This window comes from Anomaloglossus baeobatrachus, chromosome 1 (genome assembly GCF_048569485.1).
Source record: "Anomaloglossus baeobatrachus isolate aAnoBae1 chromosome 1, aAnoBae1.hap1, whole genome shotgun sequence".
In the NCBI taxonomy this organism is placed as follows: domain Eukaryota; kingdom Metazoa; phylum Chordata; class Amphibia; order Anura; family Aromobatidae; genus Anomaloglossus; species Anomaloglossus baeobatrachus.
The window spans coordinates 124881782-124899867 of NC_134353.1; the positions used below are offsets into that span (position 1 = coordinate 124881782).

Consider the following 18086-nt stretch of genomic DNA (forward strand, 5'->3'; position numbering starts at 1 on the left):
TAGTGCATACTTAAAGGGAATGTGTAGACAGAAAATGACCCATTGTTTAAATCAGGTTTTTGTGTTACATGTATTTTATTCTTTTAATATCATGGGGTTTTTTTGCTAACCTTCTTCCAAGAGCCATAAGTTTTATCATTTTTCCTTTGACATAGCCGTATGGGTGGTTCTTGCGAAAGGAAAACTTGTAGATATCAATAACAATATCATGCGCTGTCCGGATTCGAACTCGCAGATTATAGCTAGGGTGTCGGATTGTTTTCACATTGCAGAGTCTGACAGACAACCTGGTCACTCTTCAGTGCTCAGCTCTGCTGCTCTGCTGGGCGTCGGCTGAGTTATTTCTCTGTTCCCAGCCATGCAGGAGTTAATCCCTATTGGAGCAGTGTGCAACTCTTCTGAGAGTCAGGTTGCTGATTACCATCCACAGCTGGTCTCTTTCTATTTAATGCTGGAGAGTGTGTAAAGAGATCAAGAAGACAGCATAGCTCCAGCGATCCCAGTCTCAGTGGTTATCCAGTTCATTATGAGGTACAGTTGCTATTCTGCATGGTGTGAAAGTTCCCCTGCTGTGCGTGTGCTTCCTACCCTTTCCTTAATTCCCTTGTACACATATTGTCTCTCCTTTCTGTTTGATTGCAGTGTGGACGAGTTTTCATTCTCCCTTGTCCATGTTATTTCTGTGGGGTTTCGTTACTGGGTTTCCGGCCCGCTCCAAGGGTGGGGGGAGTAAGATCAGGACTCGGACAGGAGTCAGGGTCACACTGGGCGCTCGGACCTGGCTACCATCAAGCCTACCTTCGAGATGAGGGACAGCCCAGGAGTCCCTGTTCCATCAGTACATACCCTGTGAAAAACACCTTTAATTTTAGAAGACAAGAACTGATTCATTTGCATTTTTTTATGGCACTTTTCTTTTTTCTCTTGAGTTTTTTCATGTTTATTGAGCTTAATTCATGAAAATTGGTGCGCTGGTTTATGAATTTGGTGCCAAGAGGCAACTTTTGAAAACATGCATAAAACTACACCAAAAGGACTGGAATTGAGTTACGCCAAACTTTGAGTCTTTTTAAAATTTGCAATTGATAAATCAAGCAAAAACTTCTGGAATCACTAAACTCTGCCCAGATTGTGACAAAAAAAACCAGGTGTGCACATATAAAATAGACTTTAAAAAAGGTACAAATAGAATAATGAATTAAATACAAACAAAAAAAAAAAGCACAAAGGCATTGATGAATTGTCGCCACAGTGCAGTGAAAAACATTGAAAAAAATCCTAAGTGGGATGAAATGATGAAAATAATAATCAATGCAGTTCAGCTATTATTTTGAGGGTTTTGTTTTCACAAATCTCATCTAAGTTGTTCAGTCTCTCCTTGTGGATGGTAGAAAGCTAGCCATGATAAAGCCGACAGCTGGTATTCTCAGGCTGGGGAGGCACATGGTTATTGGGGCCCCCCAGCCTAAATGTAGCAGCCTGCTGCTGCCCAGGATTGTCGCATCAATTAGATGCGACAATCCTGAAACTTTACCCAGCTCTTCGCAATTACCCTGGTGTGGTGGCAATCAGAGTAATAAGGGGCTAATTACAGCTCACAGCTGCCACTAAGCCCTGGATTAGTAATGAAAGGTATCTATGAGACCCCCCTATTACTAATCTATAAGTTGAAAGAAATAAACACAAACACTGAAAAAAATCCATTATTTGAAATATAATACAAAAAAACTTCTTTCACCACTGTATTAGCCCCCAAAACACCGAGGTCTGATGTTATCCACACGAGGCCCCACGATGATTCCAGCTCTGCTATATCTGAAATGATAGTGCATGAGCATAGCACATGGCCTCCCACTGTGAGCTTAAGTCAGAAAATAAGGAACAGCGATGAGTTGTTAGCACTGCAGCCTTGCAGTGCTGGGGTCCTGGGTTCAAATCCCACCAAGGACAACACCTGCAAGGAGTTTGTATGTTCTACCCGTGTTTGCGTGGGTTTTCTCCGGTTTCCTCCCACACTCCAAAAACATACTGATAGGGAACTTAGAGTGTGAACCCCAATGGGGACAGTGTTGCCATTGTAGGTAAAGCGCTGTGGAGTTAATAGCGCTATAAATATTATTATTATTATTATTATTAAAGTTCCCACAGTCCTCCCCCTGTGATTGAAGATCGCAGGTAACCTGACCTCAGGTGACCTCATTGAATTGAGTGACGTCAGGTGAGGTCACTGAATTCACAGACCTGCATCTCCTGGCAGAAAACGCCATTTTTTTTTTGCCAAAAGATGCAGATTTGGTGCCAAAATTTCTACCCCATACTCCTGCACCCAATCTACATCTCCTGTCAATAAAAAAAACAAAACACCATGTGGTTTTGTTACAATAGTGATGAGATATTTTTTTTGCCAGGAGGTGTAGATTGGGTGCAGAAATATGGTGTAAAAATTTCAGCACCAAATTTGCACATCTTGACAGAAAAAAGGTTTTTCATGCTGTTTCAGTGCATTTTTCTACCAGGAGGTGCAAATTTGGTGCTAATATCTGGTGCAGACATTTCAGCATCAAATTTGCACATCCTGGCAGAAAACTAGACCGAAAAGGTGCCAAGACAATTTGTGTGCATTTTTTCAATTTAGCACTAGTATAAAGCAGTGGTGACCAAACCAACACTTTAAGTTCTAGAAACAGTGCATGGTTTTTCTTTTCACATTGAAATTGTTAGTACTTACATATAGGTTGAAATATAATAACTATAATAAATGCGTATACCCTCTAGTTGTGTGAAGAAAAGGGAACTGTGGGGATGGAGTTTGGCCATAACTTGTCCTGAGATAATTTTCCAAAATAGGAATGTTAACATTCATTGGGTCACATATAGCCCAAAATTTAAAAAAAAATCTGTGAAACATTAAATGATGTTAAAAAAAATCCAAAATAGTAAAACAAAAGAGATAAAAAAAGGAAAAAGGTGCCATAACGAATTCTAATAAAGTAATATTATTCATATAATTGGTCAAATCACACAAGAATTGGTGTACGGGCTTCTTAAATACAGAGTTCAGTCTAGAGGTCATTTATATAAATGTAATTATTGGAGAAAACTGGTGTACAATATATACATAATAATAAATCTGCTCCTATGTTATACACATAAAAGGCTAATAGCAAATTTTAATGTTGCCACACAGACTGATTTGCGTTAGTAAATTGAATCATCGAGCAACGTAGGAGCTGAGACACAGTCTTCTGATTAGTAGCATTAGAAACGTTTCCTAGTACATCCACTATAAGTGGCTATTCAGACTATACATACAAAGCACACATTTATTGCAAGTGACAAGCAGGTTAATAGAGAATATATCAAGAACTATAGAGCAAATGTCCTGTATATGTAACAGACAATGTGCAAAATGCGAGCATTCTATAGAGTATATAGTATTTTTCCTAAGTATGAAAAAACAATTTTATTCTGGCTATAATGTGCAATACAGGGTAATATTGTGGTACCGTGTTAAGCCTGCTTTACACACTTCAATAGATCTTTCAATCCGTCGTCGGGGTCAAGTTGTAAGTGACGCACATCCGGCATCGTTCGTGATGTATTTGCGTGTGAAACCTACATGCGATCGATATTGAACGAAAATACGGTGATCGCGTACACGTCGTTTATTCTTCATACATTGGACGTTTGGTAGTACGAAACTAGTGAATTGTAACGTGTGACATCAATCATACGATTTCGGTGTCTGATGCTATGTGCACAGGTGTGCGCTCTGCACCGCAGCTTAAAAAAGGTCTGCTTCAGAGCGCAGCTGAAAAGCTGCGTTCTGAAGCGCCTCACAATGTCTGTCATGCACTAATCTCTGTCAGTCCGTCACTATCTCTGTCCCTCACTCTCAGTCCATGTCAGTCTATCCCCCTCTCTCATATACTCACCGATCCCCGATCCCCGGCGCTGCACGGCATTCACACTGCTCCGGCGGCTTTTACTGTTTTGAGAAAGCCGGCCGCCCATTAAACAATCTCGTATTCCCTGCTTTCCCCGCCCACCGGCGCCTATGATTAGTTACAGTGAGACACGCCCCCCACGCTGAGTGACAGGTGTCACACTGCACCCAATCACAGCAGCCGGTGGGCGTGTCTATACTGTGTAGTGAAATAAATAATTAAATAATTTAAAAAAAACGGCGTGCGGTCCCCCCCAATTTTAAAACCAGCCAGATAAAGCCATACGGCTGAAGGCTGGTATTCTCAGGATGGGGAGCTCCACGTTATGGGGAGCCCCCCAGCCTAACAATATCAGCCAACAGCCGCCCAGAATTGCCGCATACATTATATGCGACAGTTCTGGGACTGTACCCGGCTCTTCCCGATTTGCCCTGGTGCGTTGGCAAATCGGGGTAATAAGGAGTTATTGGCAGCCCATAGCTGCCAATAAGTCCTAGATTAATCATGTCAGGCGTCTATGAGACACCTTCCATGATTAATCTGTAAATTACAGTAAATAAACACACGCCCGAAAAAATCCTTTATTGGAAATAAAAAACACACACACATTCCCTGGTTCACCACTTTAATCAGCCCCAAAAAGCCCTCCTTGTCCGGCGTAATCCAGGATGCTCCAGCGTCGCATCCAGCGCTGCTGCATGGAGGTGACCGGAGCTGCAGCAGACACAGCCGCTCCGGTCACCTCCACGCAGGTAATGAAGACAGCCGCGCGATCAGCTGATCTGTCACTGAGGTTACCCGCTGTCACTGGATCCAGCGGTGGCCGCCGGTAACCTCAGTGACAGCTCAGCTGATCGCGCTACTCACCTCAGTTGCTGACTGGAGCTGACCGGAGCGGCGGTGAGTAGCGCGATCAGCTGAGCTGTCACTGAGGTTACCGGCGGCCACCGCTGGATCCAGTGACAGCGGGTAACCTCAGTGACAGATCAGCTGATCGCGCGGCTGTCTTCATTACCTGCGTGGAGGTGACCGGAGCGGCTGTGTCTGCTGCAGCTCCGGTCACCTCCATGCAGCAGCGCTGGATGCGACGCTGGAGCATCCTGGATTACGCCGGACAAGGAGGGCTTTTTGGGGCTGATTAAAGTGGTGAACCAGGGAATGTGTGTGTGTTTTTTATTTCCAATAAAGGATTTTTTCGGGCGTGTGTTTATTTACTGTAATTTACAGATTAATCATGGAAGGTGTCTCATAGACGCCTGACATGATTAATCTAGGATTTAGTGGCAGCTATGGGCTGCCAATAACTCCTTATTACCCCGATTTGCCAACGCACCAGGGCAAATCGGGAAGAGCCGGGTACAGACCCAGAACTGTCGCATATAATGTATGCGGCAATTCTGGGCGGCTGTTGGCTGATATTGTTAGGCTGGGGGGCTCCCCATAACGTGGAGCTCCCCATCCTGAGAATACCAGCCTTCAGCCGTATGGCTTTATCTGGCTGGTTTTAAAATTAGGGGGGACCGCACGCCGGTTTTTTAAATTATTTAATTATTTATTTCACTACACAGCATAGACACGCCCACCGGCTGCTGTTATTGGGTGCAGTGTGACACCTGTCACTCAGCGTGGGGGGCGTGTCTCACTGTAACCAATCACAGGCGTCTGTGGGTGGGGAAAGCAGGGAATACGAGATTGTTTAATGGGCGGCCGGCTTTTTCAAAACAGTAAAAGCCGCCGGAGCAGTGTGAATGCCGTGCAGCGCCGGGGATCGGGGATCGGTGAGTATATGAGAGAGGGCTGCTAACTTCAGTCACTCAGGAGATTAGCGGTCACCGGTGAGTCTTCACTGGTGACCGCTAATCAGGATGCGGCACAGACAGAGCCGCAGCATGACAATGAAGACGGGTGAAGTTCACCCGAGTTCATTCTGACAGTGCGGCTCTGTCTGTGTCTGCTGTCATCTGCCATTCAGCTCTGCTACATGGCTGTCTGTGTCTGCTGTTAGCGGCCAGTAGCAGAGCTGAACGGCAGATGACATAGTAAAAACGCATCTCTACACATTACACACGCTTGGCAAGACAATAAATAAAAAAAAAAAGGGTGCCCAATGCATACGTCACAGAACACATGATCTAAAGGATCGCACACAAAATTGATCAATTTAACCTAGACTACTAACGCACGTGTGACAGCAAATGAACGACCTACATGCAATCTCATTAGATCGCATATGCGACCTGTGCGTGTCACATCGCATACGAGATCGCATACCTAATTGTAAGGTGTAAAGCTGGCTTTAGCCAGAAAAATCAATTGAAATACTATGTCCCAAGAATGACAAAAGTATATTAGGAGTGATACCTTTATAGGCTAACCAGAAAAATTTTTCATGTCCTGTTGTAACATTCATTTAAATGTTGTGATTTGGTCTCAGTAATTAATTTGTAATTTGCCTGAAGAAGGAGCCTTTGTGCTCTGAAAGCTTGCTAATATAATTTTTCTGGTTAGCCTATAAAGGTATCACACCTAATATATGTTTGTCATTCTTGGGACATAGTATTTCAATTGATTCTGGCTATATATACTTTACCTAAGATTATATAATACACACGAGGACACTTTTTAAACTTATAATTGAAACCTGCAAAACCCAAACTGCCATCCCCTCACAAAAAGAAGCAGGCAAAATGTGCGTTGAGGTGTAGGCATCCATCGCCTTTGAGTAGCTATATAACACTTTTTTACATTCATTATTGCCATATTTTTCATTTTATAAAATGCACCGGATTATAAGACGCAACCCAAATTTAGAAAAAAATAAAAGGTAAAAAAAGGGGTCCATCCCCTAATCCAGTGGTGTCTTACCGGGGCGGGGGGGGGGGGGCAGCAGCAGTGGTGGAGCGGGGGTCACAGGAAGCAGGGGCAGTCGTGGAGCAGGGCGATGCTGTGGTTGGTGTGGTGGGTGACCCAGATGTTCGGCAGCACTGTGAGGCAGAAATAACATCCAGTAATGTAGCTTACCGGGTGGGTGGGGGGGAGTAAGAATGGTGACAGGAAGTAGGAGCGATGATGAGAGCGCTGTGGGCTGTGCACTGCTCTGTGCTGTGGGCTGGGCGCTGCGTGCGTTGTGCTGTTTGCTGCAGCTGGTGAGGCAGGGAACATCCTAAAGACGTTGGCGGCGCGGGCTTAAAAATATGGCATCTGGAGTCGGCACATGCGCAGACTGAGTTATCGGGTCACTGTCAAGCCGAGATCTCATCTGCGCTCGCGCCACTTCCGTGCGCCATTTTTCTCTGCTGCTGGGACATCATTGGCTGGAGGCGGCGCGTGCGCAGATGAGATCTTGCGAGGAGAGCTCCATCTACGCATGCGCTGACTCCAGGCGCCATTATTTGAAGACCGCACTGCCGACATCTTCACAGGATGTCCCCTGCCTCACCGCCCCCAACAGCAGAAAGCAGTGCACAACCCGCAGCGCCCGTGGCATCGCTCCTGCCTCCTGTCGCCATTCCCCACCATTCTTACCTGCCGGCAAGCTACATTCCTGGATGTTTTCTCTGCCGCACAGTGCCACAGCACCCTCAGCATCGCCCCTGCTTCCTGTCACCATTCTCCACTATTCTTACCTCCTGGTAAGCTACATTCCTTGATGTTTTCTCTGTCTCACAACATCGCAGCGCCTGCATCATCGCCCCCTGCCTCCTGTCACCATTTTCCACTATTCTTACCTCCTGGTAAGCTACATTCCTGGATGTTTTCTCTGCCACACAGCGCCGCAGCACCCACAGCATCGCCCCTGCCTCCTGTCACCATTCTGCATTCCCCCCCCGATAAGCTACATTCATATTCTAAGATGCAACCCTCATTTTACTCCCACATTTTTGGGAGGAAAAGTGAGTCTTATAATCCGAAAAATATGGTATGTCTTTGCTTTGATTTTTGGAAAAAACACTCACAGGAATGTAATGGGATGGAGAAAGAACAGCAACTTCTACATGTTCATCATCACCATGGCACAGTTCAGTACGTTCAAGGACAATGATACATGCAACAGTATATGTAGGAGGAGGAGGAACAGCAGCATATAGATGTAGAGAGGGACATATAGCTATCTCAAGCACAGGCATTGAATGAGGATTGATAGTAAGTATGAAATTGATGATGATGATGACAATGGCTATGATATGACCATGGCAGCTAGGAGCAGAAAGTGAACCAGCTGGGCTTTTGGTCATGCTGGTGACTAAATGTTTCAATTTTAATATTTTATTGAGTTTTCATAAGTAAAAGTAGCAACAATATAGATGAAAGAGTAGTTACTGTCGGATACAAAATAACAGACATATATAAGGGTATAATCTAACAAATGGAGGTATAACTGAGGAACCAAAAGAAGAGGTAAAAGGGGGAAGAAGGTATAGTATGAAAGAGCTAGAATACAATAGTTAAATCAGGGTCAGGAGGGGTGGGAAGAAACCTCGAAGACCACATCGAACCCAGCAGTGTTAGAGCAATTAATAAGAGGACAGACAGGATATTTTCCCCTCCAGTGGGGGACTTAGGCAGGGGTCTACCGCGAGGTGAGAAGCATAGGTCTCGACACACATCTCCCAGTGGAACCATTTTGTGGAAGTGGCCACAGCCTCCCCACAAGACTGGGCCATAATTCGTTCCATGCGGTAGGTCATATGTATTTTTTCAAACCACTCCTCCAAGGACGGAGGCTCAGCAGAGTTCCAGTGGCGCAGGACTAAAGCATGTTTCATTGCATGTGGGATAACAGACGTATCATTAGCATCAAGTAAATGGATGGCTTTTGAAAAGTCATGTTTTTCTGCCTTCCAAAAGGAAGATAAAATTGGCAAACTACTAGAACAATCTAATGTTCTCTGATGGCGATGGATGCCAACCACATGACTGTCCTAGGGTTCTCTCTCCACTCCCATTTATGCAGGTTATAAGGTTGCAACAAGCAGCAAAGGCAGCAGCAGTGAATATAGTACAGTATATATGATTTGATACACCAAATGTTTTACCTGTCTCTACGTCAACTTAATGCACTTCAGCAAACTGAGATGCACTGCCTGAAGAACCAGGTTAAGTCAGACCTGCACTGTGTCCTTTCTCTAGTAAATTTACTGAGCCCAGACCCATGCTCACCTGGGTCAGCATATTGAACTAGTGGCACGAACTGGCACAGTTTTTTATGGGCATACAGTCTTATCCAGCCTCTAGTGTACTGAGGATATTCAGCATACTTGGTGGCTTTCACCCACCCAAGCAGACCTCCTCAGATTGTCCTCTGCAAGCGTGGAAAATATTACACATATCTAAATGAATTATATGTAGATCAGTGACAATTTTCATTCACCTTCAGCTGCCTGTCTATAGTGTTCTATACCATTCTACTGCCACCAGTGCCAAAGCCCCCATACAACTGGGCATCTCTTGCTTGTCCATGAAGTTAGAACTATGCTATGCTTCTGGGACTGCTAGTGCTGGTCATACACAGCCAGACATTTTCTTGCCTGTCACATCATATACTATATTACTATATATGCCAATAGTCAGCCACATATTTACTTTTCTTCTATAGCTATACTTTGCAGTTGCTGTGGCGCTGCCATTGCTGCCACTACACAGCTGGATATTATTTTTATAAAGCCATTGCTTCCTCAATCTCCAAAAAGAAAACCAGTTCTTGCTTCAAGAAAAAAGGATCCTGTTTGTAGAGCTTGTTAAGAAGCTATATTTTATAAAAACAAACATGTTTTGTTGCTACTACCCAACTAGGGATAATTTTTGGACTACCACTTGCAAAAAGCCATTGCTTCTTTAGTATAAACCGATTGTGTATAACACCTGCATGACATGCATCTGCCCCCCAAAAAGATATTATTCTGGGCCATTTTTACATTTGAATAAGCAAAAAAAATCTATCAGAGCAGAGTATTATTAATGACTAACACAATCAATATAACTACTATAAAGTATAAGTTGTCAATAACGCTTAGCTTAATTAATAATTGTGTTCAATAGCACATTTCTCGGTTTAACTGCACAGAAAGTTCTGAAAACAATTATTTAGAACACAAACTTTTATTATTTAACTGAAGGACAATACTGAACTTGTTTCATAGTTTTTTAAGGTTGAAGGTAGACTTGAGACCATCGAGTTCAACCCATAACCTAACACGCAAATCCAGAGGAAGGCAAAAAAAACAGGCTGCACATACAACAACCAGACCTGCTACCTGGATCATTACCCAATGACAGAATCTAGTGAACATCACCCATCTAATATATAAAGCTGAATGTGTGTGTGTGTGTGTATGTCCGGGATTGGCATCTGCACCGTCGCAGCTACAGCCACAAAATTTTGCACACTCACACGTCTGGACCCCGAGAGCGTCATAGGCTATGTTTTGAGGGGAAATTTTAACTCTGCGCTTTACAGTTATTCGCCAAAAAACCGGCCTCCATTAAAGCGAATGGAGCTGGGAGCCACAGTGCAGCCAGAACTTCAGAAGAATGTGCAGCCACGCCCTTATATGGAATGTTGGCGTGTCACAATGCAGCCAGGGAAAGAGACAGACGCAGACAGGGAAAAAGGCAGACACAGACAGGGTAAGAAACAGACATAGACAGGGTAAGAGACAGACACAAAGAGACAGACACAGACAAAAAGACAGACTGACAGGGAAAGAGAGGGAAAGAGAGAGACAGGTTAAGAGACAGACACAGACAGGTAAAGAGATAGACAAAGAGACAGAGACAGACACAGGGAAACAGACAGGCAAAGAAAGGGAAAGAGACAGACAGGGTAAGAGACAGACAAAGAGACAGACACAGGGAAAGAGACAGAGGGAAAGAGACAGACAGGGAAAGAGAGGGAAAGAGACAGACAGGGAAAGAGAGGGAAAGAGAGGGAAACTGACAGAGATAGATAGACAGACAGGGAAAAAGATAGATAGACAGATGGAGAAAGAGACAGAGACAGTCAGAGACAGACAGGGAAAGAGACAGACAGACAAAGAGATAGAGAGAGACAGAGAGATATATACAGAGGGGGAGACAGACAGATAATGGGAGAGAAACAGAGAGACATTTACTATCCCGGGCAGCGCTGGGTGCTATGTTGTGAGGCGAAATTTTAACCCCGCGCGTTCCAATTTAACAATCAATTTTGCCCCTATCTACATAATGGGGAAAAAGTGAAACGAAAAGTGTTGGGGGCAAATTGACAGCTGCCAGATGTGAACAAGGAGGACTTAAAGAATGAGAGCGATGGCGCCAAAGAGTATATACCGTACAGTTGCTAAGGTGGGGCCCCGACATGGGATACTCACCACACTCGGGGATATGAACACACACACAAAATGCGCCACACGCTACCACGTACTTGAACACATATAACACCCTCAGCACACATCTCACCACACATACACCAACCTCGCCACATAATCGCCCTAAAACATACACAATACATTTTTGTTAATACATTCTATTTTGTTAACAGCAGTTATTAACCCGGGTGAAGCCGGGTAGTACAGCTAGTAATATTATATTTTTCAATAAAGGCACCCAGGCCCTTCTAGAATTTTAGTGGTGAATCAACGATTACAACACGTGGCAGAGAGTTTCTACAGCCTCTCTGCTCTTACATTAAAGAATCTGCATCTGTGATTATGATTAAACCTTCTTTCCACAAGATGCAGAGGATGCCTCCCTGTGCACATTGCATAGCTAGGTATAAAAAGATCATTAGAAAGATTTCTCTACTGTCCCCTCATATATTTGTACATTGTAATAAGATCACTTCTAAGCCTTTGTTTTTCCAAACTGAATAACCCAAATGTTATCAGTACAACAGTATGTTTATGAAATATAAATTATCATTGCAATCCTGTACATTTTTTATGCAAAGCTGACTTTTCTTAATTATTCTGGTGTTGGCATATGTAGAGACTTCATGGCCGTGTGCCAGAATTTTGACCTCAATACTACACCATGGTGCAGCAGATCAGATCCTTCTCTCATTTTCTTAGGGTTCTTGATATATAACTTTTAGTTTCTTATCATTTTGTATCTTTTTTCAATTGTACATCACCTTTGAAGCTTGGATTTTTAGTAGGAGCGCAGCTTTCCATACCATTAAACAGGCTGTTACCACTGGCTGCCATCTGTTTACCAATTGTTATATTGTTATGTTGACGTCACATTGATATTACTAAGGGCTCTTGCAGATGAATGTATAAATTGAACATGTGCTATCCGATTTTTAAAAGAATAGCACACGAACAGCACACTGACCAATGTGAGAAAAAAAATGGCAGCATACATTACATTCTTCTGAGGCTTTGTTGTACCTTAAAGGGAACCAATAACCAGGATTTTTGTACATAACCTAAAGCCAGTGCTATACTGGCACTATCAGGCTGATTCTATACATACCATTAGTGGTCAGCTCGGAGGTTTAGGTTTTGAAATCCAAAAAAGTAAAGTTTATAAAATCATCAGCTTCTTGAGTGACAGCAGCTGAGGATCAGATAATATCTGGGGGGGGGTTCACAGTTATCCCCTCCCCCTGTTAGAATTAGCATAAGTATGATACAATTGATTTACTTTGACTTGCAGGACCTTGTGTGAGGTCATACCCATGTGACCTGAAGAGGCGAGGCCTCAGCCAACAGAAAATGTTGCTTCCTGGTATCAGCTTTGTTGGCTGAGGCCCCGCCCCTTCTGGGGAAGGGTATAATTATGAAAAAAAACCAGATATTATCTGCTCCTCAGCTGCTGTCAGTCAAGTAGCTGGTGATTTTATAAATTTACTTTCTTGGATTTCAAAACCTAAACATCCAAGCTGATCACTAAAGGTATGTAGAGAATCAGCCTGATAGTGCCAGTATAGCACTGGCTTTAGATTAGATACAAATATCCTGGTGATTGGTTCCATTTAAAATCTGAGTTTTAAAAGATTCTCTTATCTCTTCTGTTGGGTTTAGTAGGGTTGGGGTAAGTAGATAGTTATTATGATTAGGACAAATGTATTGATTATTTTTAGTCTTTTTAGGGTTAGGTTTTGCACAGTTAAAGGAGTTACAGTGAGGGTTAGGAAATATGTATGGATTAATGTTAGGATTAGCAGGATCCAGGTTATTAGAGCTAGACAAAAATTAGTATATGGTGTAGGGTTAGGAAATAAACACTAGTATTGTATATGTATTAGTGTAAAGGCCCCGTTAAACACAACGACGTATCTAACGATATATCGCCAGGGTCATGGATTCCGTGACGCGCATCTGGCATCGTTAGCGACGTTGTTGCGTGTGACACCAATGAGCGACTGTTAACAATGGAAAATACTCACCAAATCGTCCATCGTTGACGCATCGTTCATTTTCAAAAAATCGTTGATTGTTGAGGACGCAGGCTGTTCATCGTTCCCGTGGCAGAACACATCGCTATGTGTGACACCACAGGAACGACGAACTACAGCTTACCTGTAGCCGCCGGCAATGAGGAAGGAAAGAGGTGGGCGGGATGTTACGGCCGCTCATTTCCACCCCTCTGCTTCTATTAGGCAACCGCTTAGTGACGCTGCTGTGACGCCGCATGAACTGCCCTCTTAGAAAGAAGGTGGTTCGCCAGCCACAGCGACGTCGCTAGGCAGGTAAGTATGTGTGACGGCTCCTAACAATATTGTGTGCCACGGACAGCGATTTGCCCGTGACGCACAAACGACGGGGGCGGGTATGCTCGCTAGCGATATTGCTAGCGGTAACGCTGCGTGTGACGGGGCCTTTAGGCTTAGCATTGCTTAGTATGCACCCCTTGTAAATCTGTAGGCAATTATGTTTTAAATGTGTTTGCATGTGTTTGTATTGATCCACCCTTGTTTGGCTCCATATTTCATGTGCCTCTACCCTGATGAAGCTACTCTAAGCAACACGCGTTGGGTCAGGTTGTATAGCTCCTTGTCTCCTGTGTATTAGCCATGCTATTGCTATCTAAATAAGCATATGCAGGATTTTCTATGCGGATCCTTTACATTTTCTTATTGCCTGAAATTTGAATAGTGTTTTTGGCATAATATTTGATTGTTGCATTAATATTTGATTGTTGCATTATAGTACCCACAGATATACACTATATTTACTGCAGTTCTGTTAATTTTTCTGTGCTATTATTCTCTGCATGTCTAGTATTGGCTTTTCCTTATATAAGGGTTGGACTTGGTATTGTATATTTTATTGCACTGTATATGTACCTTTACATTGGTTGTTTTTAATGTGTTTAAAAAAAATTGTTAATTGTTATCTTATCCTTGAGTGAGTGCTAGTATTATATACCAGGCACTTTCCTTCTTTTAGGCTTAAGCTGGTGTCACACACAGCGACAACGACAACGACGTTGCTGCTACGTCACCATTTTCTGTGACGTTGCAGCGACGTCCCGTCGCTGTCGCTGTGTGTGACATCCAGCAACGACCTGGCCCCTGCTGTGAGGTCGCCGGTCGTTGCTGAATGTCCAGCTTCATTTTTTGGTCGTCACTCTCCCGCTGTGACACACACATCGCTGTGTGTGACAGCGAGAGAGCGACGAAATGAAGCGAGCAGGAGCCGGCACTGGCAGCTGCGGTAAGCTGTAACCAGCGTAAACATCGGGTAACCAAGGGAAGACCTTTCCATGGTTACCCGATATTTACCTTCGTTACCAGCCTCCGCCCTTGCTGCCAGTGCCGGCTCCTGCTCTGTGACATGTGGCTGCAGTACGCATCGGGTAATTAACCCGATGTATACTGTAGCAAGGAGAGCAAGGAGCCAGCGCTAAGCAGTGCGCGCGGCTCCCTGCTCTCTGCACTGTGACATGTAGCTGCAGCACACATCGGGTTAATTAACCCGATGTGTACTGTACCTAGGAGAGCAAGGAGCCAGCACTAAGCGCGGCTCCCTGCTCTCTGCACATGTAGCACAGCGACGTTATGATCGCTGCTTCTGCTGTGTTTGACAGCTAAGCAGCGATCATAACAGCGACTTACAAGGTCGCTGTTACGTCACCGAAAATGGTGACGTAACAGTGACGTCGTTGTCGCTGTCGCTTAGTGTGAACCCAGCTTTAGTATTTCCATCTTTAGGTTAGGATGGAGTTGAGTACAGATTAACTTATTTTTTTACGTTTCTGTCCCATTTTCTGATGCAATTTGGTCATTTTACACACTGCATAAAACAAACTAACTATTCTATAAAATGCGGATTAAAAGTATACAGAATAACACATGTATTTGTATAAGAGTAACTTCAAATTTCCCCTCTATCTTTAAGTTTTATGTATTCTATAGATTACATGAATTACACAAGATATACCTAAGACATGTACGAAGTAGAGTTGAATTCTACTTGAATTTTACAAAAAATTTTATTTGCTAAAATGCTGATTTTTTTTTTTGTAATTCACTTTTATGGGGACTTTAGAGGATAAACAAAAAGTTGAAGAATAATTTAAAAATTCTTATACTCATCTCGCCGCTTACCTCTCCAGTCCATCCTCTACTCACCGTCACCCATCTGTTCCCGTTGGATCCTCTGATGTTCGCAACTCAGGTTGAAATCCACAGACCTTTTATATTGAACTGATCAAGCGACAATGAGGAGCAGAGGGGCCAGAGAGTGATCAGAGAGGGGGTATAAGAATGTATTTTTTCTTTACATCTTACTGTACACTTATTATGTTCTATGATCTGGAGAGAACTAGTGCATAATAAGGGACATTAATTTTGAGAATAACTTTCCTGCAAATTTAATTGTCTGTGAAAATCAAGCAAATTCTAATTTTACCTGCTCTCCTCATCTCAACATGTATGTTATATAAATCCTATCCTTCAATAGACTTTATTATTAATGACTAATAATAATAAAAAAAAAAAATACAGTTGCACTCTGAAATGCTACAACATGCAAAACATGAATGTAAGGAATGCTTAAGGAAATCTAGGAAAAACTGAGATATTTAACATACAAAAATATCCATTTCTATATCTGCTCAGTAGCCATGTCAAGGCATATCTTTATCCTGGTACCTACTCTAATGCCTCTCTCTGGGTTAAAAACTTCCTGTGTATGGACAAGTAGGAACCTGCTACTAGAGAACTAGATAATAAAATCACCTGTGGCTAATGGTGGAGGGGTGCAAAGTCAGAGGGCATGGCTCCATAATTTAGACAAAAAAACTGACGCCGCTCCCAAGTTGGGAGTACCGTCAGTTTTTTTTGTCTAAAAACAATTACAAAGCCTTAGAAAAAAAACTGTAAAGGCCACTCTACATGCTGCAACATTGCTAGCGATGTCGCTAGCGATCGCACCCGCCCCCATCGTTTCTGCGTCACAGGCAAATCGCTGCCCGTGGCGAATAATATCGCTGGTACGCGTCACACGAACTTACCTTCGTAACACAGTGACGTCACACATCAGGCCACCAATAGAAGCGGAGGGGCAGAGAGCAGCCGCATAAACGTCACTCCTACCTCGTTGCCGGAGGACGCAGGTACGCTGTTGTTCGTCGTTCCCGGGGTGTCACACATAGCGATGTGTGCTGCCTCAGGAACGACGAGGAACCTGTGTACCAAACGAGCAACAATTTTTGGGAAACGAACAACGTGTCAACAACCAACGAATTTGGGCACTTTTTGGATCGTTATCGGTCACTGGTAAGTGTCACACACAACGACGTCGCTAACGAGGCCGAATGTGCGTCACAAATTCCGTGACCCCCAGCCATATCTCGTTAGCAATGTCGCTGCGTGTAAAGCAGCCTTTAGGCATAACAAAAAGTATATGATTAGCCAGATATAATAACACACTGTTGTTGATGTTTTGTTATGACCATAATTTGTTCTTTCAAAGCCAAACAACTAAATTAATTCCAATAACTCTTGCAGTGATTCGATACCATGTCACAAATGTTTTTCACAATGTCGAGATTAGTAGTCTATGATCTTAGTAAACAGTTTCATTCACATTACATGTCATGTACTTTAAAAAGAGTAATCATATTAACTGATAAATTAAGTTTCCAAATACCTGTCATCGCCATTATTGATGCATTCAGGAAGAGCCAAACTACATCCAAATAGCATGATGTGTGGATAGCAGCTGAGGCGACTGAGATAGCTGAAGAACTTAAGGAACATGTCCATATCTATGCTCTTGACGAAGGAATACACAGACTTCGGCATAGTGTGGTTGTACGGCAGGAGCTGACATTGGCTGTGAGTGACATTTACACATGTATCTAAAATACAAAGAGAAATATTATATTAACAAAGAGTAAGTTATTGCCATCACATTTGTACACTGTAAAAAAACCTGCAAGTTAACACTGCATATGGTTATAGATGTCATAGTAACACTTTAATAATAAAGTGAGTCTTGCCATTACACTATTCTGCAGGTCCTTGGCATGCTTGTGTTGAGACTGCTCACCATCTCTGGCTCAAGAGCTGCACCTTTGCTGCTGATCCAGTGATTGTTTACAGGTTCAGCGGTGACATCGTGTCAATAGTCAATCACTGCGATCACTGAGCTAGATCAATGACCCAATGATTAGTTGCAGTGCTGCTGACATGATATCGCTAAGCCAGTAAACAGTCACTGGAGCAGAGACGCTGTGTTGGACCTAGGGAGGGTCAGTAGTACTGCCTGGTTTTATTCCCCAATATATCCTAAACTCTGCAGCCTGATTAATCCTCCTCTTCCTTCGCTATTCCCTGGCCTCGCTACTCTGCCAATCTCTTCACTGGCTTCATATTGCCCAAAGACTCTAGTTCAAAACACTAATCATAACATGCAAAGCCATCCACAACATGTCTCCTCCATATATCTGTGACCTAGTCTCCGGGTATTTACCTGCACGCAACCTCAGATCCTCACAAGATCTCCTTCTCTACTCCTCTCTTATCTCCTCTTCCCACAATCACATAAAAGATTTCTCTCGTGCCTCCCCCATACTCTGGAACTCTCTGCCCCAGCATATCAGATTCTCTCCTACTGTGAAAACCATCAAAAAGAACCTGAAGACCCACCTCTTTCAGCAAGCCTACAACCTGCAATAACCTCAGTCCACTATACCGCTGGCCGACAA

General features: G+C 43.3%; 1 protein-coding gene across 1 annotated transcript in view; it reads right to left on the minus strand.

The window, feature by feature from the left end:
• CORIN (corin, serine peptidase) overlaps positions 1-18086 on the minus strand; it is a 467012-nt gene that overhangs the window by 191287 nt on the left and 257639 nt on the right. Inside the window, exon 4 of the mRNA XM_075347015.1 lies at positions 17027-17237. Coding sequence (XP_075203130.1) covers positions 17027-17237 — 211 coding nt within the window. The remainder of the gene's footprint in view (positions 1-17026; positions 17238-18086) is intronic.